The sequence below is a fragment of the Rhopalosiphum padi genome, chromosome 2 (genome assembly GCF_020882245.1).
Source record: "Rhopalosiphum padi isolate XX-2018 chromosome 2, ASM2088224v1, whole genome shotgun sequence".
NCBI classification, from domain to species: domain Eukaryota; kingdom Metazoa; phylum Arthropoda; class Insecta; order Hemiptera; family Aphididae; genus Rhopalosiphum; species Rhopalosiphum padi.
The window spans coordinates 47,777,105-47,801,578 of NC_083598.1; the positions used below are offsets into that span (position 1 = coordinate 47,777,105).

Sequence of the window (24,474 nt, forward strand, 5' to 3'; positions counted from 1 at the left end):
CGCGTCGGGGTGGCGGCGGTGTAGTCGGTAGGCGCGTCTCTGGCGGGGGAGCGAACATAATATAGCCTAGCCGGGCGCCCGCCGCCGCCACCGCCGCGCCGGCCGACGGGGTTTTCCTCCGTCGTAGCGCGCGCTACGGTCTGTGTCACCGGGGGCCGCGACCGCGCGTGTGAATTGGTCAGAGGTGGCCGGGTCGGGAGCCAATGGCAGCGCACCGGGCGCCCCGGTCGCCATGGCGACGGCGGTGGAGGGGAGCGGCGGCGGCAGCAGCACCGTCGCCTTCGCCGTCGTGTACGCACGCCGCCGCCGCCGCGCACCGGTCTCCCCGGTCGGGTCTACTAACCTAACCCGGTGGCCCGCGGGTCAGTTCACTCCGATCTGGGATCGCGGCCGCCAGGTCTCCGAAAGGTCAAAAATCCGAAACGATCGTCGTCGTAAGCGTCGTCCGTGCCGCCACATTACGCGCGTGGGAATTTTATATTTTATCGTTCGAAATCTATTTTTTTGTTTTTATTTTTTGTGCGTCTTTAATCGGTACCAGACGAGACGAAAAATAATCGTTAACAATATCGGGTAATTTTTTTTTTTTTTCTACTCTGTGCCGTATCGGAAAAATAATATTCGTCGATTTTATATGTGTTATTGGTAAGAAAAATAATTTAAAAAAACGTTTGTTCAGTGTTTTTACGCCGCGGACTGTATAACAGTTCGGCCGAACAGCGAGATCTCGCGCTGCGGCACCTGGCGGTTTACCGGTAAGCGACCGGCGCCACCACTGCCGCGAAGTCGGGCCATCAGCCCGACAGTCTCAGCGGAAGCTCAGGTTCACACCGGCAAGCACCATTATTATTCCGCATAACGGCCTCGCGGTGTGTCGCGCGGCGGTAGGCGGACTATGCACAGTGTCCGGTGGCGGCGGTCCCGGCATGACCGGCGTCGGCGGCCCGACCGGCGGTTCGGCCGCGCCGCCGTCGCATCAGGGCCCGCCGCACGGTGGGCCGCCGGACCTGCTGACCAGTGGCCACCACCACGATCTCGGCGGATTCACCCGGAGCATGGCGTTGGTGACGCCGGCGTGGCGCGACCCGCCCGGCGGTGGCGGCCACCATCTGGACGAGCCGCAGCAGAGCACCACGCCGGGAACGGCCAGCTCGCAGTCCGGCGGATCGCTGGTCACGCTCGGCGGACAGTGCGACAAGAACGGACAGAACATCGAATGCGTCGTGTGCGGTGACAAGAGCAGCGGTAAACACTACGGACAATTCACTTGCGAAGGTCAGTTTTTGTAAAAAATATGCGCGTTATTGCGCATATTATATATTATTTATAAAGTATTTAAAAAATATGATTTTTCATTATCGTAAAATATTAAATGTTCAAAAATTTCCGACGAAAAAATTCCAATAACGAGTAAAAAATAAATTTTACGAATAAAAAAAAATTTATAAAATATATAATAATAATTTTTCACCCTAAATAAATTAAAAATTAAAAAAATAAACGATCAATAGGTATATTTACAAGTAGGCATATTTCGAAAAAATAAAAGTTTTTTCTTCGATCGCGTGGCGAGAAAACGCGGTAAAAATACCACAATACCACATATATATACTCGTATAATTCGATTGAAGTTTCAATGACGAGCTGTCCGCCGATAAACGAACCTATATAATAATCCTATATATTTTATTTTATTACAGTTCCTTCAGCTCGGTATTTATTTTACAGTATATTATAATATATATTAATTATTCTAATTTCATATCCTCGAGCGGTCGTCTCGACTGTTTTCGACTCCCAGACGGAGGACGGCCGTAGAGGAAAATTAAAGAGCGATAAAAAAAAAAAAATTATAATAATAAAAGTGCTGAATCCGCGGTCGGCGCCGCACGCGAATTTATCCGCACGCTATTTACGGTAATCATTAAAAAATAATAATGATAAAAATGATAATAATAAAATTTAATACGGTCCGGTTGTTTCCGATCTCGCGCCGGTGAGCACCATAATAATATATATAATATAATATAATATACACGCGGACACGCGCGCGCGAACGATGACTGTCCGCGCGCCAGAACCGGATTCCTTTGGGTCAACCGGTCGGCGGGTCATAACCCGACGTGTGTCTGCTGCCACCGACGCCGCCGACTCATCTGAGTGGGTTTGTTTTTTTTGTGTTCGCGCCCGACACCCGCCCGCGATGCATGTGTATATACGTATACAATAATAATATAATATAATACGTCGACACCGCCGCCACCGCCCCTCAAAAATGTAAACATTGCGACGCGCGCGATGGTCCTCGCCGAGCCGACCGACTCCCCCGTACGTACCTATAATATATAGTACCTACCTAATAACATAAAATATAATATGGCTATATACGATTTGCGTATAATAAAATCGGAGTATTGAGATATCATCACGTGCGATAATCTGAAAACGATGAACGCGTTAAACGCGTATAAAATATATATAATATTGTCGTTTGACGTACGAAAAAATAATATCAGTGCTACAGCAGGCCGTAGCTCAGTAATAATTATAATAATAAGAGAAGTTGCAGTGTTCACCGAGTCGAGTTTTAAATCGGTTTTAGAAATAAGTTATGATCATATAATATACACTATGTAGGTAGTGAGTAGGTACGGCGTGTGATAGGTATACTGCAGCATAGCAAATTTTCCGGGTATTCCGTTTCACTATATGTATTGGACAATTTGGACAAATAACCATTTACAAAATATAATGCAATATAATATGTATCATGTGTATATATATATATGCACGTGCAGATGTACTTGTATGTATAAAGTGATTTGGAAATTCAAAAATAACACGCTTAAAAATTTATGACGCCATCATTTATTGAGAAACGAGTTTTTTTTTTTTCATTTACTGCAAGTACTGCAGCCAATTGAAAAATTTCAAACACATATTATTACACAATAATAGTGATAATTTATATATAAATAACAAATATTAGCATCGGCGATTCTTTCGTCTGCACACTAAAATTACGTTTAAAATAATATTATGTTTTTATACTTCAGGATCCGTATGCATAGTGCATCTACAATGTACCTATCACACCCGCGGTTGAGATATCCATTAATATACAATATACATGCACCTATATGGTTATATTTAACATAAAATTATTTTATAAATGCACATATATAATTACGGACAGGCTACTGCACGTTACAGCTAGTTGAGGAAAAAATTGCACATTCAAACAGTACCTATATTTATACATATTAGTAGAATACAACTTTATTGCAAAATCTGTCACGTATATATACGCATATATATTATATACATATATTGCGGTGTAGTAAAAAAACGCGTTTTAAATGTTTCTAACAATAAAATGTTAGTGTGTATTATACCTATTTAAATATCAATGTTCCGATAAAAACAAATGTGTACATGCTATAAAATATTATACATATTTTTTAAATTCCATTGACCACGCCGGCCTAGCTGCAATATCGTAAGGCACGGGCTAGCAATCACACCTCAGTATTTGTACGCACGTTAAACACTGTATATAACAGTGGATTAAAGTGTATAATTGACTAAACGATTTTTCTAACCGCGGTAGACCGTGTCCAATTTGTCATCGTAGTTATATTGCTTTAGTTTTATATACAAACACGCGCGGTTTCCATTAATATACCGACTACCATATTATAATAAGCGTTTGTTATGTTTTTTTCTGTTTTACGCGCCGAGGGATTTATAAGTAAGAATCTCAAAATACCTAAAAACACCTACACAGTTTGCACGTAGACACGAGCATGATGGTTAACCGGTTGCCTCGTTGATGAGAGTCAAAATATTATACATGTGTATTATATGTTTGAAGTGTAATACTGTACCTATAATGTGTATAAATGTAGAAATATAGCTAAAGGTATAACATTATTCAATCGTATCGTGGTTAGACAAGTCGTTAAATGTGATGTTTATAAATTTCCATATTATGATAAACCGATTGATTTTGTAAACCGATTTTGAATTGACTCTGTTCATACAAAAATTATTGAAATTATATGTTTTTAAACTATGTAGTGTGCTCAAGCACCACCACTCTTCTAAAATCCCAATTGTATATTCAATTTATAATCGGCTATTGATATTAAATATCAAAAAAAAATAAAATAAAATAAAGTTAAACAAAAATAATATGACCGCAATAAATCCCTTGTTTTGTTTATAAATTAAAACTATATTTAAGTGCTTGACTTGTACCGAATAATATACCATGTATATTGCGTAAAATTACGAACACATTATATATATATTACATCCCATGAAAACTATTATCATTTTTTACACGCATAACATATATCATATACTCGGTAATACACATAACGCTCAGAAACGCTCCTGCGGGGAGGTGATATGGTGTTTTGCGTTATACATTTATACCTGTTGCTGATGTATATTATGCACTGTGAACAACCCCTCGACAACGATGATTTGTCGGTTTCCGATGGAAATGTTAATTTTCGCATTAACCTTTATATTATAATATACTCGCAACAGGTGCACGTGCCTTAATGTATTATGTGCATCGGCACCTATACTATAATTTGACGCCTCGTCACAAATCGAGAAATCAATTAGATTTAGTAAACATGTATTTTAACTACAGAGCTAGGTAATCTAACAAAAACCTACAACTAGACATTTTTTTAAACAAGTATTATGTTGTTTTTAAAAAAAAACTATACTCATAATTAAATTTGCCGATATACCAATAATAATTATATACGTACCTATACCTATTGAATATAAAATGTAACGAAAATGTGCAAATAATAAGTGGGACAATTATATATAATACAGTTTTCCTGTAAATAATAACCACTTGAACACGTGCTCTTAAAAAAAATATACAAGTCCAGTTTAAATAAATATATCGTGTTACTTGTAAATGATACCTGCTGGTTTACAAATATGCATATGTATAGTATATGTACTATATATGTATATTTATGCAGTACTTAACTTAAAATATTTTAATACAGGTTCATTATTGGCAAAATCTGAGACAGATGAAAGTAAACGATTGCTAGTTGTTAAATATATAAATCGCGTGTTCAACAATAATATATTTTAACTTAATTATTATGTTTCCGTTTACACGCTGATTATTCCTGTAAATACATGATCTATATACCACCTTGGCTGTATATTATAGTAGGGTTACTAGATTTTGAATAATATAATATTAGTATAATGGTAAGGCATATATAGGTATGTTTTTCTACAAGTATATAATTAAACACAATATGAAATTATCTTGTCGTCCGAATCTAGCAGTCCCCAAGACGCATTTTATTTGAAAAAAAAAACCAGCATCCTTATCCGCGCGTCGTGTAATTTTATACTTATTATCATATTATTAACTGTACACTGTACAATAATAGTCGGGGGGTAGTTCACACTACGTTTTTATTAAATAATTCGCCCCGTGGAGATTTTAGAGGAGAGTGTGAGAAAGAAAGAGAAGTGAAGCGGAGTGATAAACAGAAACAAAAAAATCTTTTTACCCCCATTTAAATGACCACGTTCCACAACGTATTTACACGCCCGTGCATAAGTATACACGAATATTGTTATTGTTGCACCACCGACGCCGTTTCATTTACAATTTTTTTTTTTTATATATATACCTACTCCCGTTTTTTTTTTTTTTTATAATGACCACGCCGAGAACGACACAAATGATAATGACGATAATATAAACCGCATTTTAGAAGTCAGGCCGGTCGGTCCCGGTAACGAATCCCGCACGACGACGACGGCGCGAGCGTAGGCGCATACCCTTCATTATCACAAAGCAGCAGTTCATTTCTCTCTCCGCCGTATAGCCTCTCTGTTTTCCGTTTTTTATTATTATTATTATTATTTTTTTGTTAACGTGATCTTTTTTTTTTATTATTAGTATTTGTTCCCCCTCGTGTCTCAGACCCGGGCACGAGTCCGACGCTCGCGCGTACCTTTGTATACGTATATATATATATATATATAATATGTATAGCGTAGTGTGTACCACCCGTTTTGTTTGTGTGTATATACGACGCGTTTTAATTGTACTATATTCTGTTTTGTCGGCGGCGGTGGTGTCTCTTAATTAGCTGCTGTACAGTGAAACTATCGTGTAATATTAAACGCCCCGCGGGCGTGAGGAGTGTGATGTGGCGGGGTACAAAATAATAAGCCATGGCCCGCGGTGAAGCGGAGAGATCTGAAAGACTGCTGCTGATGCTGCTGACGCTGCTGCTGCTGCTGTTGCAGTAACCTGACCGCGGTGAAAAAAAAGCGCAAAAAATCGGGATAAAGGGTCACGGCGCGTCTGCAGAAGGGTGTAAAGTGTATGCGCGTACACTATGCTCACGGCGTCTGCCGGGCTCCAGAGATATACGGTATAATAATGCGTACACGCGTATACGTGCAGTATATAAAGACAGACAGGTAGATGGGTGTTATTAAAACGAGTGCGTAACTGATTAAAGAATTAATTCTGCGTAATCAAACAACGGCTCAACTGTATATTATGTTATGATATATGCGGTAAATACGCAATGCACTGCACCGCGTGAGATAGTAGAATATATATTATATTTGAATAATAAGCCGCGGCTTTAACGTTATATTATACGCATATACCTATAGCTACATATTAGTATACAACACGTAACGTTATTAATATTTTATAAAAAATAAATATATATATTTTATAGGATAAATAAAAATTGGCAAAGAATTTGTTGAGTCATAATATGTAGTATATTATATGCTGTGCCGTGTACACACTGCAGTACTCATATAATATATACATACATATATGGATATATAATATTATTATGTAGTAGAATATGTTTACTTCACAAAATATACCGCGAGTTCGCGTATAATACACCGAGCGATGTAACCTTTTTTTTTTTTTTTTAGTTTCACCTTCAACACAAGAATATTCTAAAACGTTTGTGGATTATAACCTATATAATATTATTCGATACGGCCAAGTATATATATATATATGATTTTTGTTTTTCGGTAGCGCGCGCATAAATCAAAATTGTTATCGTAACATTGAATATTCAACGACTTTGTATTGTGTGTATAATATTATATGTTTCACGTCGTAATGTGTATATCATATCTACACGTCGTTTGTATATTATACTGTATAGATACCAATGTGTAATATTTTATCATCATCGCGAGACCTTTGAGAGTATTTTAATGGAACAAGGTCCGATGATATTATAATTATTATTTTTTATACGTCTTTTAATTAATATATTTTTTTTAATATTATTATTATACACGAGTATATTATCTGTAAATACGCACGTCGTCGAATATTTCACGTATTTAAACAACGTTCATCTAATTATATAATTATCATCGTATGTCTTATCATATCGTATTTTAAACGTGTAATAGGTGTAATTGGGTAAGTATACATACATATATAGTCGTAAAGATATACATATAGAAATCTCGACCGTGGCGGCACAGGAAACGCCTCGTGGCCCGATTGATTCGAACTGATTTAACTCGTGTATACATATAGCTATTATTATAATATAATACTATATGCTTATTATATTCATAATAATTCAATCTATGAGACGTGCCTACAGCCGCGTAGTTTCCTAGCTATATATCAGATATTATCTGAAAGCGAATAAAACGCGTTTCATAGATTTACCTATGTATACAGATATATAGTACTTAAATATTGTATATTATTTTCTAAATAATATTTTATGTTTTCGTTGATATAATAGGTATTATACGTACCAATAAGTGTATAAATTAATTTCTTATTAACGATAATATTATATAGTCTTATAATTATTGACCGTGACCATTATTAAATGGAATTCGCACGATGTACAAAACGTTAGGATTTTATTCAATATTCGTAAACCTATAGATAAGCCTCTGAATTAAAAAAAAAAACGGTTAAACATACAAATTTGAAAATATTTTGTGTAGTAGTTCATCATCAACAAAAGAGAGAGAGAGAGAGAGAGAGTGATAAAAAGTTATAAATAACATAACATATATAATATAATAAGTAGATATATGTATTGTATACGTATACCAATGTAAACACTTCACCCTATTTATCACTCAGAAATGTTTGTCATTATGCTGCAGTTCATCCCTAACATAAGATTTTATTTTCGTTATATTTTGTGGAGTAAAAAGTCAGATATATATTAGTGTTTCATTATTAGAAGGTAATACCTGTCAATTTAATAAAAAAAAATAGTCAATTATATGATGTTAGTAAATGTGTAATATAACTTAAAGTGACGTAATTATGGATAGGTCTTTCGCACATATTAATTATATATTGCGTATGGGTGACATTTTTTAATTGTCACGTTAAATATAATTTTATATTTTAAAAATGTGATACAAACAATTTTGATCGGTTATCCATATCCATTAGGTACTTATGCATATTTCATGCGATAATATACTGTACATAGGTACATAGATATAAATATATTCATAAATCATAATGATGAGTTGTTAAAAAATGATTACTAATCGTTCTAACGTAGTACAATAACATAATAGACGGATAGAAGTGTCATTAATAATTAATATAATAGATATAGGTGCCATCATAATAATGAATATTATAGTTTTAATAAAGGACGCGCATTTTTTTTTTTATTTAATAAACGTCATTGAGCGTTTAAAGCTGGCTAATGCATTGTTGTCATTTTTGAGTCGAACTTGACCCATCAGCAGTTATGAGTATTTAAAATTTAGATGAGCAGAGTGGAGTGGCACAGGCCGGGTAGACCCCGCGAATAAATGTCGGACCATTACTCTGCTCGGACAAATTTTAAATATACTAAACTACTAATTTATTACATACTAATTCAAAATCCGATTTTTTATACATAGACTTTTCAGAAAAATTAAAAATATATGCTGATGTATTCAAAAAAGTTAAAAAGTTATGACCTAAGACAAAACAAAACCAATATTTCATGAGACGTTAAAACTATTCGAGAGATATAATGTCGAAGTAGAGTACCGTTTCAAAAATTACAGTATATAATACACTATATTATGTATCGGTTCTCCGGCAATATAACGACAAACAAAATACATATTACTCGTAGGTATATACCTATACACTCGCGCGCGCGCGCCCGCCAATTCGTTAATCCGTCTCCGCGCGCATAATAATATAATAATAATATTACCTATATACATGTATAAACGTATATATAAGATAGACATCAGACGGCGGCGAAGGCGTATAAACCGCTATTAAACGCAAGCGCTATATGGACGCGGTCTCGGAGTTTCGACGTCCTATATAATATTAATATGTTATTAGCCATAAGTATTTTCCAAGTCGTAGTAATTTATATATGTTTCTCCGACACGCGCGCGTACCGCCGCCGCCGCCTCGGTCGACTCGCGCGAGTGTATAAACTTATTAATATATTATATTGTTATGTTCATAATGACGACGATATTATATAGCTAGGTAGGTATATATAAAAATCCAGCGATAGGACGGCGGCGGCGGGAGAGAAATGATTGACGAAAAAAAGTGTACACACACATATAATACTATCGAGGAATGCGACGCGCGATGTGTACGAGAAGTCTGTGTAAAAAAAAGAAAATAATAATAATAATAAAAAATCGAGAGAGGCTTATTGTTGTCGACGACGACGAAGACGAAGACGACGAAGACGATGGAATGAAGCGAGGGCGTTTGTGAGGATAGTTCCTCGCGCCGAACCGTTTCCTCGATAATATATTATATTATTATAATATATATAGTCGTCGTGTCCACGTCTGCTGCGGTGTATAATATAATAATAGTCGTAACACACCGTATTATTATTATTATTACTATTATCATAATCATTATCATTATCGTTATCGTTATATTATTATCATTGTTGTCGGCCGGTGGTGGCTTAACCGCCGCCGCCGCCGCCGCGACGCACACGCGCACACGAGTTTGCGTAAATCCGCGCGTATACGTAAGCGCACGGATGTGTGTGTGTGTGTGGCGCGAGCCCCCAAACCTGTTGAGGAGGACGAGCGGGCGAACGAGCTAGTCGACGAGAAGAGGAGACTGGGCGACGGCGCGAATGATGCCGTGGGAACCGGTCTCCTCTCGGATCCCCATTGTGTACGTCTTATTCCTATATATATATATATATATATACATACAGGGTGATCGGAATGTGCGCGTACTGTTATTATATCGTATATATATATATATATATATATATATGGACACGCGTTATTTACCGTCGTCGTACACCTATAACATAATACCTATAGGTATACAATGTGTATTGGTGTGTGTGTGTGTGTGTGTGTGTGTGTGTGTATAAATGTGTATGCGTTATAACATCATGCCGTGTCTATTATGACATTATGCACGCGCGCGCACAAAATGTTTGCGTATATTATAATATCGCGGATGATGTGTGTGTGTGTGTGTGCGCGGGAGAAATCTTTAGGTCGAGCTTGGAACGATTCTGTACATTTTTTTTTTTACTCATATTGTACATGAATATATTATATTATATGCGTTACACGTGAGATTCGGTTGTTTTTTTTTTTTTTTTTGATCGAAACGTCGTTATACTACGCGATTGTAATGTTATAATATTATACGTCGTATATGATTAATGTAATGATTTTATGTGTGTGTGTACAGCTCATTCGCGCGGCACTGCGGGGTAATTACATATTTCTTGTAAATGTAGAGCTCGCTGGGAAATCGTCCGATATCGCACGTCCTACCTCGTCCGTTTATATTATGCATAATATTTATATAATACGTAAATAAATAGGTATATGCGTATAGATGCACCGCCGGTAAAGTCGTCCGATCTCAAGTGTCGATTGATCTCCAATATGCGGCAGTGTGATTTTGTGGGGTGGTAATGGGGAGGTATCGTTTACGGATCGCAAAAGTACCTTTAATTTTATATAGCGTTGTATTATTATTATGATTTATATTGCTATTGTTTACACGCTTGTCTCCAATTCACACACGCAAACAAGTATACTTTATAGATCAACCTCGCCCAGCTCGCACTACCAACCCTTATAGAACCACTTGTGAAATCGCTCCACCCGGGCTCGATGATGTATATAAACGAATCTTATTTTTACGTTTACGTTATGTTGATTTATAATATTATTTCGAGCAACTCTTTCCTCAAATCTTTAGGATCTCGATTAATGTACTATAAAAGTTTTCGCAACAAAATATTACACCCGACTAAGAATTTTTATTTTATTTTGATAAAATCGTAAAAATCGTTGGTAAAAAGGACATTTTATCGTGGCAGAAATTGAGAAAATAAGACTATTATATTATACTCGTACAGACCTATATACAGAATATTATATACTGAGTTTGATAACGTTTTTACTTCGAACCAAATTCTTCTTTTAAAGTATTAAAATTTAAAAAATTTAAAGACCAAATTTACTTTTTAAATTAAACATTCTGAATTTAAACACTTTATATGTCTATATTGTTTTAATAAAACATTAGATATCATAATACAGGTACATATTATATTTGTGTGGCAATAAATAATTATGCAAAAATGATTAACATTCTCGATTATAAACATTTTAGCGCGTAAATATTGATTTACGATCCAACTACGGTGTTTGACATTAATGAACGCATAAATAAAATTTAAATACAAAGCACCGTCGATTACCATGTAGTACAGTATTCAAATTGCATTTATTTCAATTCACGACGTAGGAAATGAAATGTAATGTAATTTAACCTATATGGCGTGTAATTATTTACAAGTTTTTTTTTTTTTAAGTAAAATGTATAGATAGAGTAGTTAGACTACAGCACTCGATGATGAATAAGAAATAATTTCATAGTACTATAACTAAAAGACATAATATAAATGGATGCTATACAGAAATCATATTTTACTCTATGTTTGGGTATCTAATTTTTATATTATATTATAACATTAAAGTGCACGTCTGTTAGTCGGTATCAATAAAAATTTCAAAGACTCATACATACATATTATACATATATGTATATATTATCATACATCAATTTTAAACATTGACGTATGAATCATTATAATGATCGGGGTAAATAATTCCAAAGAAATGCATAATATGACTTATCATTCCACAATAATATTATATACTCAACCACTATACAGAACCCGTTTTTATTTATTATAGACACCCCATATTATGCTAATGATTGACATTTAAAAGATAGTCATTTTATTTTCCATCGATGAGCACAATAAAGTTACATTATTCAACGAGGAATATTGTTTATTATATCGGTCAAAAACCCTGTAGATATACAACTTTATTATAATTTATTTAATATGTAGAATTGAATTTAAATACCTATATACCTGTATAAGTGTATAATCCATTTTATTGTTACTAATTAGATTTCACGTTTAAACGACGTGTATTTTAAAGCAGTGATAGATGAATATTAGTTGTCCATTAAATGTCTTAATCACTATATTATATACTCGAGTAACGGACTGGTTTATAACAACGTAACTTGATATAGTTGTCAAACTACACATTTATGATATTATGAAATGATTGCGTGTTATTATGCGATTTATGCGTATACAAACTTCCAAAGAAAGTTCATTTTACGATAACTGTTAAAAATATATATTAAATTATTATTATTATGCATTTATATATCTGTTGATTGTCCATATTATCAATTTAATATATACGACCTATAATAATAATAATATGTAAACGTGGACGTTAACGGTATTCTGTTTTCTGTTTTTCAGGCTGTAAAAGTTTTTTCAAAAGGAGCGTCCGCCGGAATCTCACGTACTCGTGCAGGGGCAGCCGGAACTGTCCCATCGACCAACACCACCGGAACCAATGTCAGTACTGTCGGCTGAAAAAGTGTCTGAAAATGGGCATGCGCAGAGAAGGTAGGGAAAAAATAAAATTATAAATTACCGTCCCACGATGGTAATAATTATTACGTTATAAGTTATAAAGTATAGTATATGATAATAATAATAACGAACGAACGATAGACGGAAAGGTGGAAACAAAGAGTGTGACGGACGGGGAAGAGGACGGGGTCCGACCAAGAGATGCGAGTAACGTGAATAGCAATTATAATAGAGATCCGACCGTCGATATAAAGACACACCGTGTCAAATCGGCGGTCTATTGGTCGTCGTCGTCGTCGTCGTCGTCGTTTTCGTCGTGTATGGGTTTCAATCAAATCGTCTAGTTGAATAATAACACAACGTGAGAACTAAAACATGATATATAGGTAATGACATAGTGGTGAAATGCGCGTATAATCGACTGGTATATCGCGTGTGTAAAATTTCGTATAGGAATAAAAATAATGTATCTCTACTTTATAGAATATTATAATATTATTATAATGGGAACCTATATATATAGCGAGAAAATTTTAAAATATCGAAATTCCCAAGGCCAAGGACGAGGCGGCCTGCACCGCTGCACTTCACGGTGGCGGGTCAACGCATCGGGTTCCGTCGAGGTGTTGTGGCCCCGTCATACACGCGTATATTAAAATAATATTACACTGATATCGTAGTATTGTTGTGTATATATATTTATGTAGCCGTGTCTACCTCTATGCGCAAACCGTATCATTCATCTGAAAAGGATCCCGTGCATAATATTTATGGCGTAGAAAAGTTTTCAACGAGTCATCACATACAATTTTTTTTCGTCCCCTCTACGCTGCAACCACCGCGCGCCACGGAAACATAATCGTCCGACTACTACGGGTACCATTAATATAATATCACATATAACGCGTGTATTATACGATTTCACGGATTCTCGGAGGAACGGGGCGAAGAAAAAACGTGCCTATACGCATTATGGACGAGATTTGTTTTTTCGACGCGCACATACACATTACGGCACCACCTCCGCCGCCGTCATCGTCCGCCACCAATAACCGATGTAGCCACACCGTCCGCCACGGTCTGCTGGGACCCGAACACGCCGATCGAGGGCAATATCCGTGAAATCGTCGTATTCGAGAAGGTCAGCCGCGGAGTTTGTGCGTTAACGAGGGAAGAAGTGGCCGCGACTAAACGTGCCCGACGCCCGGCTCATTCACTAATCAGTGTTTCTATACAATATACGATACGATATTACACGTATTCTCCTCCACATCGGATGAGTCTGACCGCCGCCGCCTCGAGCCTAAAACCATAATATGATATCGTAATAGTATATTATATTATATTCTATATAATAAGTTTTACTCTTTCTCCCTCGCCCCATCACGGACACGTTCCGAAGAAAACACGAAAAGTCGTGAATAGATATGTATTATATAAAATGAGTTCGTAATGTTTTTTTGAAAGCGCTATATAGGGCGTACTACACAAAACGTCTCAATTATAACCACAATTTTTCGGACTTCGTCGTATTCATTTGCGCGTCGCGCGTTAATGGCCGTTTATACATTTTTTCCCTCGAAATTTTGACCGCCACAATACACCGTATAGGTAGGTAGGTGTATGTTTAAACGTTATATTACTATATATATATATATATATATATACAGGCGGATAGCTATGGGTAGGCACGACGTTATAAGCGTCGTGTTTTGGCGTGTTCGCTGCAATAAGTAGGTACCTACCTATACAGACGCCGTCGACGGCCGGCGAAAACGTGCGCACGCGGCGTTCGAAGACCTGCAACTCCCTGGGAAAAGTATAGGTATAACGTTAATACGAGTATAGGAATCAAAAGACGATAATAGACGTGCGCATTTTACATGTATACGGATACAATATATATATATACCTACGAACGCGTAAGAGGAATATCGCGGCGGATCCACAAACAATCATTTATTAATTTTCTTTTCCTCCTCACCATCACCGGCGTAATACGTATATCGTCGTCTGGCGCACAGGATAGTTTGCCGCGGTGGTACCTGCAATGTACAAGACGTATAAATGTAGGTTCAATACAGGTGGTATACGTATATAAACGGTATAATATAATATTATGTACGGCCGTTTCTCCTTATCCGCTTTCCAAGCACGACCGTCGCGCGCGTCTTCACCGTGAAACCAATTACTGCAGCGATGTGCGCCACACACACACACACACACATCTCTGTATAATATATTATTATATTATTTTAATTATAATATACATATATATATATATATAAGTGTGTATATAAAACATACTCTCGAGTAGAGGATATAATATATACGTAGATACGCGAATATTATTTTCGAGAGCGCAAACAAACATATCAGCGACACAGACCGCGATTTGTGAAAACTCTGTGTCCGTACGATTTTTATATTATATATACGTATATATAGGTATTCGTATATATAAAGCTAAGTATACGTTAAGTATATATATGTAATCCGTTAATTGCTCGAGTCACGCATACATATACTCGCGTATAATATATATAAATATTATATTACGCGTGTTATCCGTACACACATATATACATTATATACACACACTCACGCGAGCGCTCAATACTAATGTCGCCGTCGGCTATATCTAATCTGTCTTGCGGTCTCCGCCGAGTATGTGTAAATAGGTACCTATATATATATATATATATATATATATATATATTGTAGACTTTTACTCGATTCGCACGGGGCCGGTCTCGCTCTCCCTCGGGCATCAGTCGCCCCCGCGGTCGATCTTACTCCTACACGACCCGCGCGCCGCCGCGGTATATACCTTACTACTGGCTTCTGTGTAATATACCTACCTAGCCATATCCATAATAAATAATAGCGTGTACGAGCCAATAATCCACATACATACACACACACACACATGAAAGATATTTTATATATACAGTATACATTACCTATATATATGTATATTGTATATAATATTTCTACACACAGACACATTGTATATCGGAATCGAATTATCTGTAAATCGTATACCTACATAATATACGAGGTGAGAAGGAGAAAAGTAACGCGATAGACATTATGTATATCGACGACGAGCGGTGGACAAAGCGAATATTATGATATCAATAATATAATATATGCGAATTTTTTTCATCTCGTTTTTACGTGTGTGCAATATACTATATAATATATATATATATTATGCGTTTCAACCTAACCTCTCGCCGACTCATTTGAATCTCTCGCGTGGTCTCTCCGGAGTATTATTATATTACTTTTTGTTTTTATTTTATTTTTTTTTGCCCGACGGTCGTGACAGAAAAACGGTATTGCGTCACCGTCCGACCGACCCACCGCCACAACTCTACGGCGTATTTGTCGGATGAATCGTTTATCGTGCAACCGTATCTCACTCTATCTACTTGTGTGTGTGTGTGTCTATATATAAGGAATTATTATTATTATTATTATATTATTATATATTTCTCTCGTGGTGCATGCACAAGATATAGCTAAAAAGCGACCGGCGGCTGCGGACTTCGAGTATTGCGTATTATTATATTTATTATTACTACTACTACTACTACTACTATATTATGACTATTGTATACACACGGCGTTGAGCAACCATCGAACTCCAGTCGACCACTCGGCCAATATAATATATATATATTATATAGATACATGTGTAATTTACTAATGCGTGGGCGATATTTCGTTTATACCGTTACGAGGCATACGATTTCTACAACACTGGTCTGCGCGCGATTCTAGTTTTGTTAACTCGGTCAAAAAAACAGTTACATATTATATTATATTATAACTTATTAAACACTTGTTTTTTCATTCTCCGACTCGTTTTATACCTATAAACAATAATAATTATATTATTGTAATATGTTCTCGTTCGTACCACTAACTGTGTTTCTACACTCTAATACCGTACGCATATAATAGGTAGATATATTACTAATATATATATATATATCTTTGTGTCGCGGTCGGCCGTCTGCCAATCGGTCCGTCTTATACGATTTCACGATACCGGCGTGGGCGCGAATGAAGTGTTATCGCGTACACGAGTTCGTAAAAATTAAAACGTAGTAGGTAATATACCTAGTCGCAAAGTATTTTTATATTATTTATGAAACGAAATTTATGTGTGCGATGGAACGACGTCTCGACTCGATCAGAAATCAAATGTTGCGTAATTATTGCGACCGCATATATATATATTTCACTTATTATATATATAGGTAACTACAACAGTTATATAATATTATTCGGAATAATCTGTCGCAGTACTCGCGCTGTGGTTACACGCATGTAATAAGTAGATCCGTGATGTTATTTTAATATTAAATCATTCTACGCTGCAGCCAATGATTATATAGCTGACTTGTATTATGCGTACAGCGATATTGTGATACCGCGTTACAAAGGTAGAGTAATAATAGTATAGTAACCGTAGTGATACAAATATTATAATCGTTCAAAAATGCGTGTTTGGCAAAGACACCACGAAGTGGATCCGACGTGTTTTGCAATATCTATAAAAATAATTACATGTCCGGAGAAGTAATAATGTTTTGTTTTTTTTTTTTAAATTTATCGACGATGAGAGCGCAATATAATTTCGCAATCGTAGCAAGTTAGTATATACTTACGTATATTAGTAGTGTGAGGTGCGTGCGATGCAATGTACATAAACTTCGTACGCGGAAGAAATTTAAAATATTGAACACCGCATAGATCCCGGGGCGATCGGGCAATATACGACCTCGTCCGTTGCGCGCGGAGACAATATTATTATTATATATTATATACATTTTTACGATACTCGAGAGAGTGTCTTGAATGTACTGTAATGTCTTTGAATTTATATCGTCGTACTGTCGTAGTAGGTAATCCTCGCGCGTTTAAGATTTAAATTTATCGACGACGACGCGTTTGCTCGGTTTCTGATCAACGGTATTTTATGACGTGACGTCTTGTTAGTATTATTGTTATTACAATATTAGTATACAACAGTCCGACAGTCGTATTTATTCGAAAAAGACGCGTTATCATATCTCACGGTTTTCGTTAGCGCCGCTCCGTGTATACTTACAATAATAATGATAATAATCAACAGTAATACGGCTGTGGGGTCCAAAAAGACTTTTATCTCGTGCAAAGAAGATAATAACCCCGAAAAAGTGGTGCGCTCTTCCTAATTCCGGTTCATTAGGCCCTCGTTCCGTGGCGAACGATAACAAATGCGCCCGTTTTATACGCATATACATTATACAATATACATCGCGATATATACGTGTATACAATAATAAATTTCGAACTTTCGCGAATACATTAAAATTTAGCCGGTCTGTTTGGCTTAAATATTGTTCTATTGCATACGGCGCCGCGGCACAATTGCAATTATTATTATTGCGCTAATTTTTTTTTTTTAATTTAATTTATAATAGTAATTTATTGTCGAGTCCTCCCCGTTTGCAAGTTTGCAACATATACTATCATTGTCCAATCGACGAAGTTTCAATGTTCCATCTAGTAATAATAATACGATCGGTATATTATTGATCTCATCGACAGCGTAGGTACTTGTGGGTATCGACCTAAATAACATTACAACGTTACGAATCGTTTGTAATGATTTTTACCGAACTTTTATAACAACTGACGCTATTATTATTCGGTCAAAGTCTCTCTCGTACCTTCGAAAATCGGGCGTTGCATGTCCTAAATAATATACCTACACGCTTTTTGTTTCAAGGCAGTGAGTTATGCCGTGCAGCGTGTCATACCGCCCCGTGAAATCGAATATCGCGCACAGATCTTCACGTTTCCACCTGCAGTACACCGTATAGAAACCCACAGCCACCATATTATATAGTATCTGTCGAATCGGTGTCATTTCTCGAGTCCATCGATCAACGCTCGATCGGCGTATACCATTCATAATATCATAGTATATAAATATCAAATAATACGTAACGCGTGTGGCGTGTTAATATTATAAAATGTATCGGAATTATAGAACTCGAGAATTCTAAACAATGCTTACAATATCGGCCGGTGATAGTGGCGGCTCCGGCGGACTGTATATAAAAACGAGAAAAAAATCGAAAGTGATAAATGATAATATACGGTCGGAGGTAGCCGTGTATCGCACCGCGGTAGATCGAGTGATGGTGACCGGGGTGGAGAGGATAGTTGAACCTGTTTGTGTGTGTATTATACATACGGGAATACGAAGGTGAAGGCCGCCCCGCCGATGTACGCACTCTCGCACACTGCACGCGCCGGCGCACTCGTCGTCTCGCAGACGTGTACCTTATGATATTTAGAAAAAGAGCCGCACGCATAGCGGTTTACTCACGCACGCTGCACATACTATCATTATACACGGATATATAGGAGTTTGAGGCTTGTATATTATTAATATCTTGTATGTGATATTTAGTTATACAGGTAAGACGTAGTGCTCGAATTCGTTTTTTTTTTTTTTTTGGGGGGGGGGGGGTATTTTTGAGTACCCTTTTCTGCTTTTCTGAGACGGGTGAGGAGGGCGGTATGAGCTGAATGAAGTTTTTCAAATGTGGTTTCATTTTTTTATTAAGTATATTTTTGTCAATATTAGATAGGTATTTGTGGTATAGCTAACCGAATTACGTACTATTGGGTTATGGATATTATATATAGTAATTTTTTATTAACTATAATAATTAATTGGAAATTTATTTTTAGTATTTAAAAATGGAGTGAGAACATTCCGCTTTAAATTTTTTTTATCTCCCTGTAAAAATGGGGCCAGAAGCCTCAAATGTACACTACTTATTAGGTAGTTTAGTTGTTTAGTATACTCGTATATTTGTTAACGCGCTATAAAATACATGTGCTGCAAAAAGGTAGGTGTTGCAGCACGATCTATACATTTCCTAATTTCCTATGTTATCGATTGTAGTATTTTGAATTTTAATTTATTACAATAACTTTTGAAATTTGAATTGAGAAATTAATTTTTATTGTTTCTTGTTTGTAATCTGCAAGCTGCTGGTCAGTTTTTGTGTACAATAGATATTTATAAATGTTTATCCTTGGCCGAATATTAATACATTTGTATAATTTATAAATATATCGTATGTATTAGAATTTAAGTTTACAGTATTAAATACATTTTAAAGTGGATTTGGGATTTTATAATTTGTATATGTCACGATCAAGTACATTTCATTTTAGAATGTCAATATTTTTATTTAGCAGAATTCCTTCTATAATCTTTCCTATTCGAGCTCTATTACTACCACGGAATTCGTTAAATCATCTCGCCGTTTTATCGTTATTATTATGGGAGCAAAAAAGAAAACGCGAAAAGAGACGCGTTACAATAACAACAATATTATAATTTATAATATAATTGAACAATTATACACGTCATCATCGCATCATCGTTATTGTATTATTATACTCTCTTATTCAGCCGAACGATGTAAGTCCTCTCTACGATATATATATGCTATAATATCTCTCACGACTGTGTCGCATTTTCTCGTCACGTCCATATTATTATATTGTCACACGTCGTCAACCGGTCGCGGTCGTCTCCGGGCTGTGAAAAATGGATTCTTCATGCGAAAAAACGAACCGTCGCCCGGGAAAATTAAAACTCTCGTCCGATATACAATATTTATAAATGTATACATTGTATACCGTACATGATGAGAGCGTAGGTACTCGTAATGTGTCTACATGTTATGTGTGTACGTCACCGTCGTATTATGACGGTTCAAATGAGATAAGCCCACCCATGGCGGCGGTGCGGACGACGACGACGACGTTATATGGAATCGATTCGAACACGGTGTATTACACGTCCACTTGATACCGAAACGACACGTTAATAGGGCTGTCCCCCTCGGCTGGCAGCCTACCCGCGCGCCTATCAGTCGTCGTCCGACGAAAAACGTATTAACGCCACCACCTCAGCTTCGCAGCCTCCGCCTCCACAAGGACCATATAATATATATAGTTATTAGTAGTTATGGTATATATGTGTATAATAGGTAACTGCATGTCAAGTCTCGTGAGCGTGTGTCCGGAACAAATCGCTGCATTCGGTCAACTGGGGACGTGAAATTTCGCCAAAACTACGTCGACGCGCGTGTAATATATTTTGATTTCGTGTGTTTTGAACGTGTGTATAATGATCATAGGTACTACGACCATTATTGACTACACATATAGTCTGATTCCTCCACGAAACACCTCTATTCAATTTTTAAGTCCGCGTGGCTTTTAAAAGATAATAAATGAATATAATATTTTATGTCTTACCTAAAATGTTATTTTTTCAATAATATAATAATATTATTATGTTTACGCGCGAGTAGTAATAGGCGTAGTACCAGTCGCTTTTTCGAACATATAATAATCACACAAGCACGTTTTTTTGTTTAATTTTTTTTTTACTAGCCGTTTTATTGTTATATATTATATAATATATATATATATATATATAATACCGTCAAAATAGGAGAGCTGAGCAGCTCTTATTATTCCCAGCAAATACGACGCATGTAATAATATTCTGCCTCGTCGATGACCATAACGACTATACTACGATTTATAAGTGTACGCGTAATACATATGTACGACGATATAATAACGCGCGTATATGTGTGTAAGCGCAGGACTTTCATTAGCGCCATAAAAAGAGGTGGTGTGGTGCTAGAGAGACGCGCGGGAGGTCTTACGCATATTTTTACAAATGAGATAGCCGAAGGGCGTTAAAATCGCGCGCGCAAGACCATTGTCCGTCAGATACTTTTTAAATATTTTATATACGCATATAATATATATATATATATTATTATAATAATATTTTTTCCGTCATTGACGTCGACAATCTCGTTAAAAGCATTGAGCGTGGGTAATGAACAGAACAGACCTTTTTTGGCGGAGTCTTGTTGTCCTAATATTCGTACACGAAGGTGCTTCGGCCGTGTTTCACGACGACGATGATCTTTTTCGACCACCACGTCCGTCTTACATTGCACAATAAAAATCATTACATAATACTGTGTGAGTGTGTTTGCGACTGACCGGAAGAATGAAAAACTTAAAAATAAAATAAATAAACACGCGGTGATTGAGCACATTTTCTACATAATATATGTCTTCCTATATATAGTGTATACTGTATATGCGTACCTATGTTACAGTTTTTTCCATCGTAATAATCGAACGCTTGTGTAAAAAAAAAAAGTGGTAAACATTAATTGGAATCATGACTATAAGGTTTTTGTAACTTTGCGCAACTGCATTAATCCTGTGGAATCTGTTTTAGGTATTATAAACGGTTTTGGTGCGGGAATAGTCCAAAAGTACACAACAATTATTACACCTCTATAGTCTATATTGTGGGCTCTCGAATTGTTATTTTTTTTTTTGTCCAAACGTTCTATTGTTTGCAAAGGATAAGATAAACTAATTTAAGCTAAATAAAAAAGTTTGTTTGATAATTTTCTAATTAACCTAATAACTGAACTAGATTAATTGTCCATTGTAATAACAGCTTTTTTCAGTAAATTTAAAATTTAATAGGAACATTCAAAAATTAAAATCTATTTTTGTGTACAAATTCAGATCTCTTGCAGTTAAAACTAAAAATGTAATTTAATATTTTTTTTATTTATTACGCTGTTGACAATTATTATAAATAAAAATAAATAAATAATATTTCTTCTTTTAATTTTTTCTTATCTTAAAATTTAGTAGAAACTAACTTATAATAAATTGCCCACATCACTTATAATGTTAAGTGTAATAACAAGGAATATATTATTATATTTTTAATAAAATATTAAATTATCTCAAAAATTCGCCAAATATACCGTTAACCCATGGGAATATATTATAATGTGGTTATATTATACTGTTATTATGACTTCACCAATAAGATCCATATATTGTTCAACGTTAATGCGAGATCGTATCCAAAAAAAGTGAAGTGCATATATACATTATATATTATGTATATACATTTTTTCAACTTTCGATCCTTCCGGGACTATCGGTCCCGCGAGAGTTCAGACGTTAAAAATAATAACTATATCCACTGATACGAAGTTTGACACGTTAATTTATACACTGTGTGGGGAGATTTCGAAAAAATCTCGTAGGACAAACGACGTTCTAAGCCGTCGTCGCCGCCGGAGGGTAGCAATGACGCTCAACAACGGTTTTTTCGACGCGTCAGTCCCGGTATGGCGTATAATATGTATTAACATAACCACACAAGGGTCGTCTGCGACAGATGTCCTAGGCATTCGGTGAGGAGAGGGGACTGGCGATTGAGATGATTAATTTAGAATTTTTCTTTGCATTCCAACGGACTTGGACGAAACTCTATCGGACCGATCGGTAGTGTATTTAATATGAGCGCGTACATCGGCCCGTAAAAAGAAAACAAGTTTCGTGAAAACTTAAACAAGTAAAAAACCGCCACCGCCACTGTCACGACTATTTCGCAGGGGCGCGAGAGGTCACCACCCCGGCGCATGCATGCACTGTATAATGGGTGGGTTATAGTTCCGTGGGATCGATAACTGGATCTAAACGGGTTCGGCGATCGGAGCGAATATCGGTTCGTTAATATATTAAATTCCCATACGGGACATCTTCACACGGGACGACTTGGACGACGTCGGTCAAGGGTTCGAACTCGTTCGATCGGTTTTGCGCGGTGCGTATACAATAATGATAAATGATAATAATATATGGGAATCGACACGAAAACCGGACGCTATCCACAATAACAGCTGCACATTGTGTGTATATGTATCGACAAGGGTGAATAGAGTTACATTATTACAATATTGTGCGTGTATTATTTCCTACCTGTGATCGCCGGGGGTATTGCGATGGCGGCAAGTGTCTGACGTGTACCTATATTATATAATATAGTCTTAGACAAAATATTATCATTATATATGCGCGATTGCGTTCTACCGTTTGACAAGTTTTTCAATTATCTTCACTAAAAATTATTTTGTAAAAAACGAATCACCCATAAATATTCAGCGAGCATTCTCTTATACTTAACGAAAATTATTATTTATCTTGGTAATTGAGCAAGACACTAAACAAGATTTATACGTGTTAACAATAACTTCTATAGAGACATTTTATACAATTACTATTATCGTTCGACAAAATGTGCAGTACCCGAGTGTCTGGCGCATTATTATTTATGTTAAACCATTAGAAAATTTCCATGTTAAACAATAATATGTACTATTATCGTTATGAATTATGATAGGTAGTAGCTCAGTAGTTAATCGATAGTCAATAAAATAAAAAAAATATACCGATAGTTATATAATATCATATTGAACGCTGAATATGTGCGTCGTAACTGTTTGTTAGCGATAACTCTGAGTTTATTCTAAAGCGCAAGAACTTACGAAAACAATAC

The 24,474-nt window shown here is 36.2% G+C and overlaps 1 protein-coding gene across 1 annotated transcript in view; it reads left to right on the plus strand.

The window, feature by feature from the left end:
* The first annotated feature begins 280 nt into the window (after positions 1 to 280).
* LOC132919384 (nuclear receptor subfamily 2 group F member 1-B) overlaps positions 281 to 24,474 on the plus strand; it is a 51,221-nt gene continuing 27,027 nt past the window's right edge. Inside the window, exons 1-2 of the mRNA XM_060980962.1 lie at positions 281 to 1,275; positions 12,867 to 13,016. Of these exons, the coding sequence (XP_060836945.1) occupies positions 927 to 1,275; positions 12,867 to 13,016 (499 nt within the window). The 5' untranslated portion in view covers positions 281 to 926. The remainder of the gene's footprint in view (positions 1,276 to 12,866; positions 13,017 to 24,474) is intronic.